The 15,146-nt window shown below is 43.0% G+C and overlaps 1 protein-coding gene and 1 long non-coding RNA gene across 9 annotated transcripts in view; one reads left to right on the top strand and one right to left on the bottom strand.

Annotated features, from left to right (window-relative positions):
* Tmem44 (transmembrane protein 44) overlaps positions 1–1,951 on the bottom strand; it is a 42,089-nt gene extending 40,138 nt beyond the window's left edge. For 3 of the 8 annotated variants that reach the window (XR_006854696.2, XR_006854697.2, XM_046457853.2), the window contains exon 1: positions 1,123–1,457. Coding sequence is in view for 4 of the 8 variants with exons in the window: in XM_046457853.2 (XP_046313809.1) it covers positions 1,123–1,265 (143 nt within the window). In the remaining 4 variants the exon portion in view is untranslated. Of the gene's footprint in view, positions 1–1,122; positions 1,463–1,729 lie in introns of those variants that run through there. The other 5 variants (XM_046457854.2, XM_046457856.2, XM_046457858.2 and 2 more) reach the window with 4 other exon arrangements.
* Positions 1,024–14,413, top strand: LOC124101746 (uncharacterized). Its single transcript, XR_009228070.1, has 3 exons — positions 1,024–1,768; positions 5,579–5,660; positions 13,633–14,413. It is a non-coding gene; the product is annotated as an uncharacterized LOC124101746 (long non-coding RNA).
* The last annotated feature ends 733 nt before the right edge of the window (positions 14,414–15,146 follow it).

Here is a 15,146-nt window from a genome sequence, read left to right as displayed (position 1 = left end):
GCCAGCTGGACATTCTCAAGGGAGTTCCTTAACCTCTCCAAGCCTTGGCCTCCATGTGGGTAAAATGCCTAACAGCGCTGACCTCAGAGGGTGACTGCGAGGAGCAAAGGTAATCATGAAGCAGGGTCTCCTGAGTTCCCATTCTCTGATCCACAGTTCAGTCCTCACAAGTCTGCCCTTTGTAATAGGAGCTGGTGCTTTGTTCTCTCAGAAACTCAGGTTCCTCCTCTGTAAGTGCAGTTACAGTGCCTACCTCATGGGGTGTGGCAGGGATAGGGTGAGTGAATGGTACAGCATTAAGCCCACAGTCTTTTATTTTGTTCCAGTCACTGGGAGCATTATCAAGTGTCTGAGAGCACTTCTAGGGTGAGCTGGTTCCATTCACTCTTGGAGATTGCTGGTCCATTCCCCCCTACCAGGGAATACTTGGCAGCTCTATCCTGGCATTGCCTCTGGATTTCTTTGCCCAGGACAGAGTGGCTAAAGATTTGGAGGCTTCACCCATAGAACCCAGGCTACCCTGACCACTGGCCAAAACACTAAAGGTGCTACACAGACAAAGGCAAAAGCTGTAGCCAGAGTCTGGTCATCACCATCCCCACTGCACAGCAGCTAGGAGAGCTCTGGGTAAACTGTGGCCAGAAACATCAAAGAACCTGGCAAGGCCCCCAGGGATTGATGGCAGAGCTGGAGTGATAATGGTGTTTAATGAGCACTTACTAAGTGCTTTCCCTGTACTGCCTCATTTCATCCTCCCATCCATCTTATGATGAATTGTTGCCATTCACAAGAGGCCCAAAGTCTTTATGACTCCTTCAGCTCACGCTGTGAGTCAGTTTTAAGAGCTGACAATAGAACCCAGTCGGGGCCCCAGTCACTGCACTACCCAGCCTCCTCCTGCTGGCTCACAGCCGAGGTTCCTTGTGCGTGGAATCCGGAAAGAAGTATCCGACTTCAGTTCGTAGAGAAATGATAGATTTGATCCCGGATTTGTGCTGCCTCCTCCGCCCGCCCCCCTTTAATACTCCTTCCTGTGGGTTTCCAAGAGGGACTAGCAGGAAGGTAACGCCAATCCCCCCACTACAGACCGCCACCCCCTCGCGCGGGTCCCGGCCCCATTACAGCGCGTGGGCGGCGATCCAGCAGGAGGAGGCGCAGATCCACAGGCCAAAGGAGATGCAGACGCGGTGGCGGGCGAAGCAGTGGTCCAGGTAGTCCCAGTCCCAGAGCGCGGGCGAGGGCGCGGAGCTGGGCGCCTCCCCCATGGCACCGCTCGGCGCGCACCGCCCGGCCGGAGCTCCAGCCTCCTCCGCTGCGGGCAGCCGGGGCGCCGCCTGCGCACCCTTCTCCAGGCTCCCCTCGGCCGCCGCGGCAGAGGTGGGCGCGCCCCGCTCCGCGCTCCCGGGCGCGCGCGGCCACGGCGACACCCGGGGAAAGTTTCCGGGACCGCACGGCTCCCCACCCTCGCGCTATTGTCGGGGGTCGGCGGGGTGCAGGCCGCCCCCCAGCGGCGGGAGCCGGAGAAGCCTCCGCACAAAGGCTGTGGTCCCCGCCCCCGCCACTCCGCGGTGGCGCCCGAGCCCCGCAGACTCTTCGCAGCCACCCAGCCCGAGTCCCGCAGCCGGACGGGACCAGCAGGCGGGCTGAGGGCGGGCCGAGCTTCGGCAGGGTGTCTTAACGCACCTTGTCCCTTCACTAATTCACATTTTCTGAACCAAACAATACACACCCTTGTCCTGGAGAAGCGCTTGGGAGCTGGCAACCTGAGGTGAGCGGGCCTTGGTCCCCGTTGTTAAAAGGGTGCAATACAAAGAGTGGGTGGGAAACGGGAAGAAAGAGCAAACGCACCGGGATTCAACCGCCCCGACATCCTCCTCTCAGCTCTTTCCACAGCTGTCAACTTCACCTTTGCCCACTTCCAGTCGCCCGCCCCAAGGGACATCATCCAGACCACAGCCTAGGAGCGGAGTCTCTTTGGAATCTGCCCCTTCCCATAGTCACACTGCTGCACGGAAAAACAAAGGCTGTTTTTCTTGAAAACACATTGCTATAATTTTTAAATTTCCTTATTGATTTTAGTAAGTTTGCTTAAAGCAGGACGTGACTATCATTTCATTTTTAAAAATGACAGCTTTATATGCGCCATAGTTCATATATCATAAACTTTACTTTTTAAAAGTGTGCTATTCATTGGTTTTTAGTATATCCAGAGTCGGGCAATCAACACCACTAACTAGTTTTAGAACATTTTCATTACTCCTTCCTAACACCTACCTAGAAGTACTCTCCATTTCTCCTCAACTCTCCTACTTTAGGGATCATAAACCTGTTTCTTAACAATTCTGGACATTCCATATGACTGCAGTCATTCAGTGTTGACCTATTTGGGACCAGCTTCTTTCACTTAGCATGTTTCTGAGTTTTATCAATGTTGTAATATGTATTAGCCACATTCCTTGTTGTGGGCTGAATAGTAATACATTGTATAGATATATCACATTTTATTTATCCATGCATCAGTTGATGGGCTTTTTTTTCTGGAAATTATGGAGATTATGAACAATGCTGCTATGAACTTTTGTGTAGGATTTTTTGTGGGACATGTTTTCATTTCTACTTGGGTATATATCTAGGAGTGCAATTACTGGATCATATGGTAAGTTTATGTTGAATGTTTTGAGAAACAGAATGTTTTCCAAAGTGGCCACACTACTTTGTTGGTCCATTCTTTTTTTAAAAGTTATGATCACTCATAGGAGAAATGAAACACTATGTGGTGTCTTAGGCATTGCTGGGGTCTGAATATTTGCATCTCCTTAAATTCCATATATTGAAACCTAATCATCAATTGGATAGGAGGTGGCACCCTTAGGAGGTGATTGGATCATGAGAGCAGACACAGCTAGAAGTCACCATTTATGATCCAGAAAGCATGCTCTTATTGGATAGCAACCCTGCTGGTGCCTTGATCTTGAACTTTCTAGTCTCAACAACTGTGAGAATTAAATTTATGCTGTTTATAAACCATACAGCCTAGGGTATTGTGCTATAGCAGCCAGAATGGACTAAAACAGGTATTGTGCTAGGAGCTCGGGACATATTGTTGAGAAAAACAGTGGTTCCCTACCTTCATGAAGCTTACAGTCCAGCAGCAGAGAGATGTTCAACATGTGAAATATGTTATTAACCAAATGGGACCAAAATGATAATAATAAAATGATTAAAAGGAAGTTATATAAAATGAATACCAGTGGAGGCATGATGAAGTTAAATTAATAGGAAGAAAATGCATAACTCAGGTTTCTCACAGTCTGGGCAAAACTTTAAAATTGCTTTATTTTTGTCCCTGCCAGCCTGGACCAGGTTTATACACCTAGGCAGTGGTGACTCCTTTGAGAATCTGAAGAAAACCTCATCCTTGAAAAATTTCTCAATCTTTAGCAATGTGGGGACCCCTCTGAAATTCAACTCTGGGTTCTATGGAGGAAAGAAGTCCAGCCTAAGTTCCTCTAGTTGAAGGGTTTAAGTTCTTCCCTATGAGTCTCTGCCTGGGCAGTTGGGCGGTGTGGTGCGTAGGTTGTCTATCAGAATCACTCTGCCTGCCTGTCAACAAAGCAGACCTATTATCCAACTTTCTGGGTGTGTATCCTTGGAATAAGCATGGCTTCCTGAGGCTTCTGTAATAAATTACCAGAAATAATGTGGTTTCAAGAAACGGAAATGGATTCTTTCCCAGAATGGAGGCCAGAAATGGGAAATCAGTTTCATTGTCCTAAAGTCAAGATGTAGGCAGAGCTGCACTCCCTCTAGGGGGACAGGGGGAGAATCTCTTCCTTTCTTCTTTTCTGCAGCTTCTGGTGACTGCCTGGCCTCGACTGCATCCCCCTGATCCTTCTCTGCCTTTGTGGTCACATTGCCTTCTCCTTTGTGTCTGTCAAATCTCACTCTGTCGTGATACTTGTAATTGCATTTATGTCTACTCAAGTAATCCACAGTAATCTCTCCATCTGGAGTTCCCTAACTTGATCACAATTGCAAAGATCCTTTTGCCAGCTTTATATGCACCACAGTTCATATACCATAAACTTTACTTTTTAAAAGTGTACTATTCATTGGTTTTTAGTATATGCTCCCTTTACAGGTTGTAGGGATTAGGATCTGAGCCTCCTACTCTGTTTCTCCACTGTGTTTCCTGGGAGTCTGGTGGGAAACACTGGTATATGGAGATGGCCGTCAGAGGGAAGCTGCTTATAGTCATTGGCCCTGGTGGCTCACAGAAAAACTTATGGGAAGAGTGTGGGCTGTTGGGGCCTGCACAAGGTAGACTGCAATACCGCACCCCCCGCCCCGCCTCCTTGCAGCTGTGACTTAGGGCAGAGCATTGGACCTCTCTACACTTGTGTGTGTTCCTACCTAGAAAAGGAAGGTGATGGGACCCACCTTAGTGTTGCAGTGATTCTTAGAAATCCTGTAGGTCAAGAAAGGCACATGTCAATAGCAAAAGTTACAACTGTCATTCTCTTGCCTAGGAGGAGCCTCAGGTCCACAAAAAACAAAAGTAAATAAGAAAGAAAAAGTCCAAAGAGTGTGAAGGTGTGAAGAGGAACCTCAGCCAATGATGGGGAGACACATGGCTCAGCTCTTGCTTCTCTTTCCTACCTGTCCCCTGGGAGGTCTCCTGGGTCTTCTGGCTATACATACTCGGCCTGTGCCTCCCAAATGCATTTCTCCAGTCAGACCTCTTTCCCCAGTTTTTTTTTTTTTTTAATTAAGGTACATATATAGGAAAATGATTACTATAGAGAAACACAGTCGTCTCACAGTTACCTACTCTCCCCATCCCACCCCCAATAAGAGCAGCTATAATCCACTCTTTTAGTCAAAGTCCTAAATACATTAGGTCTCCCCCTTGTTCATCCCACATATTCGCTACTTTGTAGTGTCTGATTTACATCTTTCCATTTCCTTCTCTACACCTCAACTCTGGTGACCACTGTTTTATTCTTAATATTTTGAACTCATTTTTAAACACAATTCATGTATTAGAGCATGCAATGTTTTTCTTTCTGTGGCTGGCTTATTTCCACTTGGTACAACATCCTCTAAGTCCATCCATGTTGTGGCAAACGGCAGAACCTCCTCCTTTTAAAAGGCTGAATACTATTCCATTGTGTATGCAGTGCACATGCTCCACAGTTTCTTTAGCCATTCGTCCACTGCTGGGCACTTAGGTTGTCTCCACATCTTAGCGATTGTGAATACTGTTGCAGTGAACATGGGAGGGGAGAGGACTTCATGAGTGGTTCCATTTCCTTTGGGTGTATGTCCAGAAGAGGGATTGCTGGACAAAATGGTAGTTCTAGTTTTAATTTAGGAATTTCCATAATGGCTGTGCCAGTTCATTCGACAGCATATAGTCAGTTCTTGTTTTTTCACATTTATGCTAAAACTTGTTATCCCAGGGCTGGGAATGCGGCTCAGTGGTTAAGTACCCCTGGGTTAAATTCCCAGTACCAAAAATCAAACCAAACCAAAACAGCTTTTTTTTTTTTTTTAAATAAAACACCCCTACTCCCAGAGTCTGGCTAAATGACCCACACTGGCCTCCAATCCAACTCACGGACTTCTTGCTTCAGCATCCCAAGTAGCTGGAATTACAGGTATGTGCTACCATACACAGCTTTAATCTCTTGTGTTTTTGATAATAGCTGTCCTAACAGGTGGGAGGTGGTATTTCATAGGAGTTTTGATTTGCATTTCTCTAATTCTTAGTAATTTTGAGCACCTTTTCATGTACATTTGTCCCCCCCCCTTTTTTTTTGGTGCTGGGAATTGAACCCAGGGCCTTGTGCATTCGAGACAAGCACTCTACGGACTGAGCTATATCAGCCCCACATTTGGCCATTTTTATGTCCTCTTTGGAGAGAAAAATCTATTCAAACCCTTTGCCCATTTATTTTTAGTAAGGCTGTGTGTGTGTGTGTGTGTGTGTATGTGTATACACACATATTTTTTTTTTTACTGTTGAGTCATGTGAGTTTTTGTATATCTTGAATATTAACCACAATCTGATAGTCATGTGTTACTTAATGATGGGGACATGTTCTGAGAGCTGCATCATTAAGTGATTTCAGCATTGTGTGAACATCACAATGAATTTACATGAACTAGATAGTACAGCCTACTACACTTGGTCTACATGGTATGAGTATTGCAAAAAAAATTTCCCTAAACTCTAGTTATCTTTTCATTTTGTTGATTGTTTCCTTTGCTATGCAGAAGATTTTTAATTTGATGTAGTCCTATTTATTTAATTTTGCTTTTGTTGCTTAAGCTTTTGGTGTGATATCCAAGAAATCACTGTCAAGGCTAATGTCAAGTGCCACAGTCTGGCTGGGCACAAATGCCGCAGTCTGGCTGGGCACACAATCACGAGCCACCACACAGCTTGTAGATTCAAACAGCAACTCTTTATTCCCGAACTCACACCAGCCGTCTACAATCACGTTCTGGGGAAATCCACGTTCTCTGCCCCAATCCACGTTCTCTGCCCAAATCCACCTCCACTGGGCTTCTATCTCCAAAATATACTGTCTAAATCCCGTGAGAACTCAAGGGGAACTCAGGCAGCAGGATACGCCCTATTCCCAGCAGGAATAATCTTAAACCTTAAACCTGGAACCTAAACTGGGAACGCCCTAAACACGATTATCTTAAAACCAGGAACACCCTAATCTGCCTTGGTCCTTGAGCAAGGTCACTTACATTCAATGTTACTGCAACATGTCAGCAACATGGGGTACGCTGGCAAGGAAATTGTCATACCTACTTGGCTAATGGCTCCCAGCATCTCCCCCCTTCTGATTAATTAAACAACAAGCAATGTGGCTTAAGGACCGTGCCTGGTAGGTTGTCCAATTCAACATATGGTTCTTACCCGTCATGGGAAAAACTGACCTTTAGGCGTCAGCCTCCTGTCTTAGGTTGATACCACTGCAATTGAATCATACCCGTCACTGACTACCGGTCCAGCATACAGCCATACTTGGGGATAGGTCTATGCACCAGTGGGGGGGGGTGAGGTTCTTTGCCTCACCTCTGTTGGCCCCCAAATTTGGCCTTGGTGCCAGTGGGGGAGTGAGGTTAATGTGGCTTATGGACCGTGCCTGGTAGGTTGTCCAATTCAACATATGGTTCTTACCCGTCATCGGAAAACTGACCTTTAGGCGTCAGCCTCCTGTCTTAGGTTGATACCATTGCAATTGGATCATACCCGTCACTGACTACCGGTCCAGCATAAGCCATTGGCCCCCAAATTTTAGACCATCACTAGCAGAAGGGAGGAGGATACAGAAATGCCACGACACCAAGCCAATTGACGGCTCCTTGGGAAAAATTGCATCACTGGTGACACCATCAGCAAAGATATGCCAGCACTACCACAACTAACATGGGGTGCACTGGCAAGGAAATAAAAATTGCATCACTGGTTAATCACTGTCACAGATGTAAGAATGGCCAAGCTGGAGTTCTGGATATCAGCTGTTATGGATTTGAGTCAAATCATCTTCTTTTCGATCTGTAGAAATTGTTTTAGTTAATCTCTCTGGAATCCAAATCGGCTGCTGTTCTCCCTGTGGAAACACACAAACAAAACCCTGACTCCAGACAATCACTGGGTCAGGACCTTTCCATTGTCCTGTTAGAATATCTTTCCAAAGTACTTTAGGCTTATGTACATTTTTTGGATACATATGTCTTTCCGCAGCACTAAGTCCTTATGAATCCAAATTTAAAAAGTTTAGAGTAAAAAGCGTTATTTTAAGTTTATCTTTGGGGGATATATACCCCCTTCCAATTCCCTCTTTTTGCTTTAATAAGTATGTTTTAATAGTTTGATGAGCTCTTTCAACTATGCCTTGTCCCTGTGGATTGTATGGGATTCCTGTTATATGAGTAATACCAAATGATGAGCAAAATTGTTTAAAAGAGGTAGAGGTATAGCCAGGACCATTATCGGTTTTTAACTGTTTAGGAACGCCCACAGTGGCAAAATTTTGTAAGCAATGAGCTATAACATCTTTAGTTTTTTCTCCGGCATGAAGGGAGCCCATCAAAAATCCAGAAGAAGTATCGACTGTAACGTGTAAATATTTTAATTTTCCAAATTCTGGCAAGTGTGTGACGTCCATCTGCCAAATATGGTTAGGTATCAGTCCTCTAGGATTGACTCCAAGATTAACTTGTGGTAAAAATGTCACACAATTTTGACATTGTTTTATTATATGTCTGGCTTGTTCCTTAGTTATTTTAAAATGCTTTTGTAAAGTATTAGCATTAACATGAAACCTTTTATGAAAATTTGTAGCTTCTTCAAATGTAGAGAAAATATGTATGTCATGTGTAGTTTTATCTGCTAAATCATTGCCTAAACTAAGGGCTCCAGGCAATCCTGTATGTGCCCTAATATGTCCTATAAAGAATGGATCTTTTCTGTCCCAGATTAGACTTTGTATAGTGGAAAACAAAGAGAAAACAGTAGAAGAAGGGGAAATCCTACCAGCATCTTCAAGAGATACTATAGCATTAACTACATACTGACTATCAGAAAATAAATTAAATACAGAATCTTTAAACATCAAAAAAGCTTGTAAAACTGGATTAAGCTCTACCTTTTGAGCTGATTGTTTGGGTACTAAAAATGTAAAAGTTTGATCAGGGGTAACTACTGCTGCTGTACCATTATTTGACCCATCAGTGAATATATTTGGAGCATTCATGATAGGTGTTTTTCTTGTCATTTTAGGAAAAACTACAGGATGCAATGACCAAAAAGACAATAAAGGATTAGATGGTAAATGATTATCAAATGAAACATTAGATTTGCACATGATTATTGCCCAAGTATTTAACTCATTAGCTAACTCATCAATTTGATCCATAGTATATGGAGTAATAATTTTATTGGGAGAAATTCCAAACACTCCCTTTGCTGCTTTTATTCCTTTGAGTATTAATTGTCCTACAGCCTCAGGATACCTAGTAAGAATAGTGTTAGGAGAATAAGATAAATGTATCCACAATAATGGACCTTCTTGCCAAAATACTCCTGTAGGAATATTTTTTGTTGGTAGTACAATAAATAATAAAGGCAAACTTATATCAATTCTATCCAAATGTATGTTTTCCATATATGTTTCAATAATTTTTAATGCCTTTCTTGCTTTAGGAGTTAACATGCGGGGTGAATTTGGATCTGATGGACCTTTTAGAATATCAAATAAAGGTCCCAACTCTCCTGTTGGTATACCTAGATAAGGCCTTATCCAATTTATGTCTCCCAATAACTTTTGAAAGTCGTTAAGTGATTTGAGTTGATCTACTTGTATTTGAATTTTTGGTGGACGGACCATGGTTGAGGATAATAGAACTCCTAAATAATTAATTGGAAAATTTAATTGTACTTTATCTATTGCTATCTCTAGATTATAATTTTTTAATAAGTTTGTAAGTGTGGCATAACATTCCAGCAATATGTTTTTATCTTTATGTGCCAATAATACATCATCCATATAGTGAAATATTTGTAGTTCAGGATTTTGATTTCTAAGTGGCTGGATTGCTTTGTTAACATATATTTGACACATAGTTGGACTGTTAGCCATCCCTTGAGGGAGTACTTTCCATTCATATCTCTGATCAGGACCTTCATGATTTAATGCAGGGATAGTAAATGCAAAACGTGGACTATCCTCGGGATGAATTGGAATTGAAAAAAAACAATCTTTAATATCTATAGCTAAAACATGCCAGGTTTTTGGCAAAGCAGACAATTGAGGAATCCCTGATTGAGCAGGTCCCATAATAACCATCTCATTATTAATGGCTCTTAAATCTTGCAACAATCTCCATTTACCAGATTTCTTTTTGATGACAAAAATGGGAGTATTATGGGGAGATATGGAAGGTTGTATATGTCCTTCCGCTAATTGTTGTTTGACCAGATCATGGGCTACTTGTATCTTTTCTTTAGTCAGGGGCCACTGAGGAACCCACACTGGTCTTTCTGATTTCCAAGTAATTTTGATTGTCTCAGTGGCCCTTTCTGAAAATCCAACCCATGTCTGTCTGTTCCTTGATCTATTTGTACTGGTGCTGCTATACCTTGCCCTTGTTTTCCTAATCTTTTTTCTTTCCTAAAGCCTTGTCTAGCCCTAGTAGTGGGCGCATTAGGATTGATGTTATTTGTTAACGTCAAACCTAATTGATCTAGGACATCTCGTCCCCATAAATTTATAGGAAGATGATCCAATACATATGGCTGTATAGTTCCTTCACATCCTTCAGGATCCTTCCAATCTAATATCATAGAACTTCTATGGGGATTAGTCGCCACTCCTAGGCCTCGAAGCGTTTGAGTGGCTTGTTGTAATGGCCAATGTTTTGGCCATTCTTGACGAGATATGATGCTAAGGTCAGCTCCTGTGTCCAGTAGCCCATTAAACTCATGACCTTGAATATTTAGTTTTAGCATTGGGCGAGAATCTAAATTTAAAGACAACATAGCCCAATCTACACCTGTGGAGCCTAATCTCCTGGAACCTCTTTCTACACTATGACTAGGAAATTTATTATGTAGGCTGGGTATTATTAACAACTGTGCTATTCTATCTCCAGGTGAAATTACTGATATACCTCTTGGAGAACTAGCTATAATTTTTATTTCACCTACATAATCAGGATCAATTACCCCAGGACTTATCATAAGTCCTTTTAATGTAGATGAACTACGTCCCAATAATAAGCCTACTGTTCCTTGGGGAAGAGGTCCTTTTACTCCTGTGGGAATGATTTGAACTCCCATCTCTGGAGTTAATACTGCTCTGGCAGAGGCACAGATGTCCAACCCTGTGCTCCCTCGGGTTTGTCTGATGAGGGATTTAATGGACAATGTGTCCTGGGCACTACCCTGATGGTGTTGCTGGGATCCTCCACTGCCCCGTATATTTGTGGTTGTGGGCCCCGGAGCATTGGGCCCCCCTGTCCGTTTTTTGGCAATGGAGCCTGATGCCTTTCTCCACGATATCTTGGATAAATACCTGGTCTTTGTCCGTTTTTTGATAAGGGAGTACCTTCTATGGTGGTTTGAGAACGGCATTCATTAGCCCAATGTCTCCCTCTATGGCATCGTGGGCAAATACCCGGTATTCTATTCCTTTGATACCTACTTTTGTTAAACCCTCCTCCTATGGGGCAATTCCTTTTAAAATGTCCTGTTTGTTCACAATCATAGCATGTTTTTGGCCTGGCATCTAAAGCCTGTTGTACTGCAGCTGCCAAGACTTGCCCTTGTTCATTAATATCTCTACATAACTTAATATATGTGTTTAAATCTTCATGTCTCCATGGTCTAATAACCTCTCTGCAGCAACGATTTGCTTGGTCATAAGCCAGTTGTTTTATTAATGGCATTGCTTGTTCTGTATCCCCAAAAATTTTGGCAGCCGTTTGAATTAGCCTATCTACAAAGTCAGCGTAAGGTTCATTAGCTCTCTGTATTACCTTAGATAGCTGACCTTGTAAATCTCCATGTCCTTGTAAAGTCTTCCATGCCCTAACTGCGTCTGCAGCAATTTGTGCATATATAGCAGGATCATATTCAATTTGTTGCCGTTGACCCTCATAAGGTCCTTTTCCTAACAACATATCTCGATTTCTTTGAGGGTAACCGGCTGCTGCATTTCGCCTAGCTGTCTCCGTGCAAAATTCCTCATTGGCAACCTTCCATAACAAATATTGTCCTCCATTTAGTACAGATTTACACATGCTAGCCCAATCTGCTGGCGTCATGTCCAAGTTAGTAATGGACTCAACCATGCTTACCGTGAAGGGAACTTGGGGGCCATAGGTTGTTACAGCCTCCTTTAACTGCTTCACTGTTTTAAAATCTAAAGCACGGTGAATTCGCTGCCCTCCTGCCTGTTCAAGTACAGGGCATGCTAATCTTTGAGGTCCTGTCTCAGGATCCCATTTATCAACTACGGGGTTTGAGGGCCACTCAGCTGTCTCCATCGGTGGGGCTGTTGGTTGAATTACGCCCTCTTGTGATAAAATGGAGTTAGTAACAGCCTCCTGTTGTGGCCTTTTTCCTAACAACCCCTTTTCCTTTAAATTTTCTTCCTCTGTCTGACTAGCTCGAGAGACCTTCTCTTTTGCTTGATCTAAAATGTCTTTCTCCATGGTCTGAACCTCTAACAATTTACTTAACATCTTTTCAGTTTGTTTTTTACTAATTTCTAATCTACTATAAAGATAACGCAACCCAATAAGATAGCACAAAACAAAGCCGAAACTGAATGAAACAAAAACGGAATAAAAAATCGTTGTATCAATTTTCTCTTCCTCAGGGCCGACAAACTTCAAACCTTTAGTCAACCATTTTTTCCAGTTTGCCTGAGAAATTTCTAGGGATAGGCAGCTTGAAACAAAAACAAGATAAATCAAAACAATAACACATTGTTTTTTGAGTTGGTCACCCATTCTTTCGCTCTTCCTCAGGGGCAAGCAATTTCACTTACCTCCAAGCTTCAGAAGTTCCCCGCACGGGCTGCCAAATGCCACAGTCTGGCTGGGCACACAATCACGAGCCACCACACAGCTTGTAGATTCAAACAGCAACTCTTTATTCCCGAACTCACACCAGCCGTCTACAATCACGTTCTGGGGAAATCCACGTTCTCTGCCCCAATCCACGTTCTCTGCCCAAATCCACCTCCACTGGGCTTCTATCTCCAAAATATACTGTCTAAATCCCGTGAGAACTCAAGGGGAACTCAGGCAGCAGGATACGCCCTATTCCCAGCAGGAATAATCTTAAACCTTAAACCTGGAACCTAAACTGGGAACGCCCTAAACAAGATTATCTTAAAACCGGGAACACCCTAATCTGCCTTGGTCCTTGAGCAAGGTCACTTACATTCAATGTCACTGCAACATGTCAGCAACATGGGGTACGCTGGCAAGGAAATTGTCATACCTACTTGGCTAATGGCTCCCAGCAGTCAAGTAGCTTTTCCTCTGTGTTTTCTTCTAGGACCTTTATGTTTTCAGATTTTATGTCTTTTCTCCATATTGATTTTTGTGTATGGGATAAGAGGAAGGTTCAATTTCATTCTTTTGACTATGGAAATCCTGTTTCTTTTTAGCACTATTATTTGATCCTTTCTCCACTATGGCTTTTGGTGCCTTTGCTGAAAATTAGTTGACCATATATGTTTGGATTTATTCTGAGCTTTCTATTTCATTGGTCTCTGTGTCTGTGTGTGCATGCACATGCCGTGTTTGTGATACTTGGGATTGAACCCAGGGCCTCATGCAAACTAGCCAAGTGCTCTACTGCTGCACTACATCCTCCACCCTTACAAATTTTATTTTGAGCCAGGGTCTTGCTAATCTTCCCAGGTTCAAACTGGCTATCCTCCTGCCTCATTCTCCCAAGTAGCTGGGATTATAGGCATGCACCACTGCACCCCATTTATGTGTCTCTTTTTATGCCAGCACCATACTATTTTAGATACTGTCGTGTTGTGGTATAATTTAAATAATTTAAAATCAGCAAATGCGCTCTCTCAGCCTTACCACCATCTTCTTGGAAACTTCTGTGCCATGAGAGCCAAGCAGCAAATGCACAGGCTGAAGTGCAAAAGAAGAAAGATGAGGCAGAAGGTCCAAGTAAACCAACCTGTGCACCGTGGAGGCCAAGGGAGCAGAAATAAGGAAAGCTGGAGACTGGGGACATGGGTACAACTTGTTGGACTGCCTACTACTGTCCAGAATTTGTGTTGGAGGATCTAGAGCTTCTATGGCCATCCCATCATCAACACCATCCCATCATCAACACCACCTCTGAGAGAAGACCCACCTTGCTCATAACAGCACCTGTTGGTCCTTTGCCCGGGACCTTTGGCATCCTGGACTAGTTTGTTTCTCAGTTGCAGCTGAGTGTGCTGTTTTAACTGAAGAATAAAAAATAACTATATAAAATCAGCAAATGTGGGCTGGGGCTGGGGCTGGGGCTGAGTGGTAGAGCTCTAGCATGCCTAGCATGTGTGAGGCCCTGAGCTCAATTCTTAGCACTGCATATAAATAAATAAAATAAAGGTCCATTGACAACTAAAAAACTATTTAAAAAAAAATCAGCAAATGTGCAACCTCCACTTTTTTCTCCTCTTAGAATTGCTTTCCTTTGTTTATTCAGATAAAGGTCTCTTGTGGTTCCATACAGGTTTTAAGATTTTTTTCATTTCTGTGAAGGGATTTTGGTAGAGATTGAGTTTAATCTGTATTTTGCTTTAGTTAATATGTATATTTTAATTATATTAATTCTTCCTAATAAGAATGAACTGTATTTTCATTTGTGTTTTCTTCAGTTTCTTTCATTAACGTTTCACAGTTGTCAGTATACATATCTCTTACCTTCTTGATAAATTTATTTCTAAGTATTATAATTTTTTCGATGTTATTGTGAGATTTTGATTTCCCCCCCTAGGCCATTATTTGTGCATAGAAATGCCATGGATTTTGTGGGGTACAGTGGCCCATGCCTCTAATCCCACCTTCTTGGGGGGCTGTGGCAGGAGGATTGCAAATTTGAGGCTGGCCTCAGCAACTTAGTGAGATCCTGTCTTGAAATAAAAGAAAACTTTAACAAAAGAGCTGGTGATTAACTCAGTGGTTGAGCACTCCTGGGTTCAATCCCTATGTGATGGCAAAACCAGTCCTGGTTGTGAAATGAAATTACAAAAACATATGGTAAGAGACCAGTGCCTGGGGAAGGGGTCAGTTCTGCTCCCCTCTCTCAACCTGTCTCCAAGAAGCCTAATTAACCCGGGGTCCCTACCTTTTGGATTGTAAATTACTGTCCTAGGACTCTGAGATGTAATAGATGCCTGTGAAAAGCGCCTTTCTTCTTATCTGTTACTGTGAGCATGCTTTATGGTAGAGACCCTGCACAAAGCCTTCAGCCACACAGATTAGGAAATTTTAAAAAGAGGAAAAAGCCCCAGTGATAGGATGGGTCTAAGATGATGTCAGATAACTATAAATATTGTGAGAAACTGTGGATCAGGGCACAGAATTTGGAGTTT

Source organism: Marmota monax, unplaced genomic scaffold, assembly GCF_021218885.2.
Source record: "Marmota monax isolate L192 unplaced genomic scaffold, Marmota_monax_Labrador192_F-V1.1 WCK01_AAM20220418_F8-fsc00052, whole genome shotgun sequence".
NCBI lineage: Eukaryota > Metazoa > Chordata > Mammalia > Rodentia > Sciuridae > Marmota > Marmota monax.
This window is presented reverse-complemented; position numbering and strand designations above follow the sequence as displayed.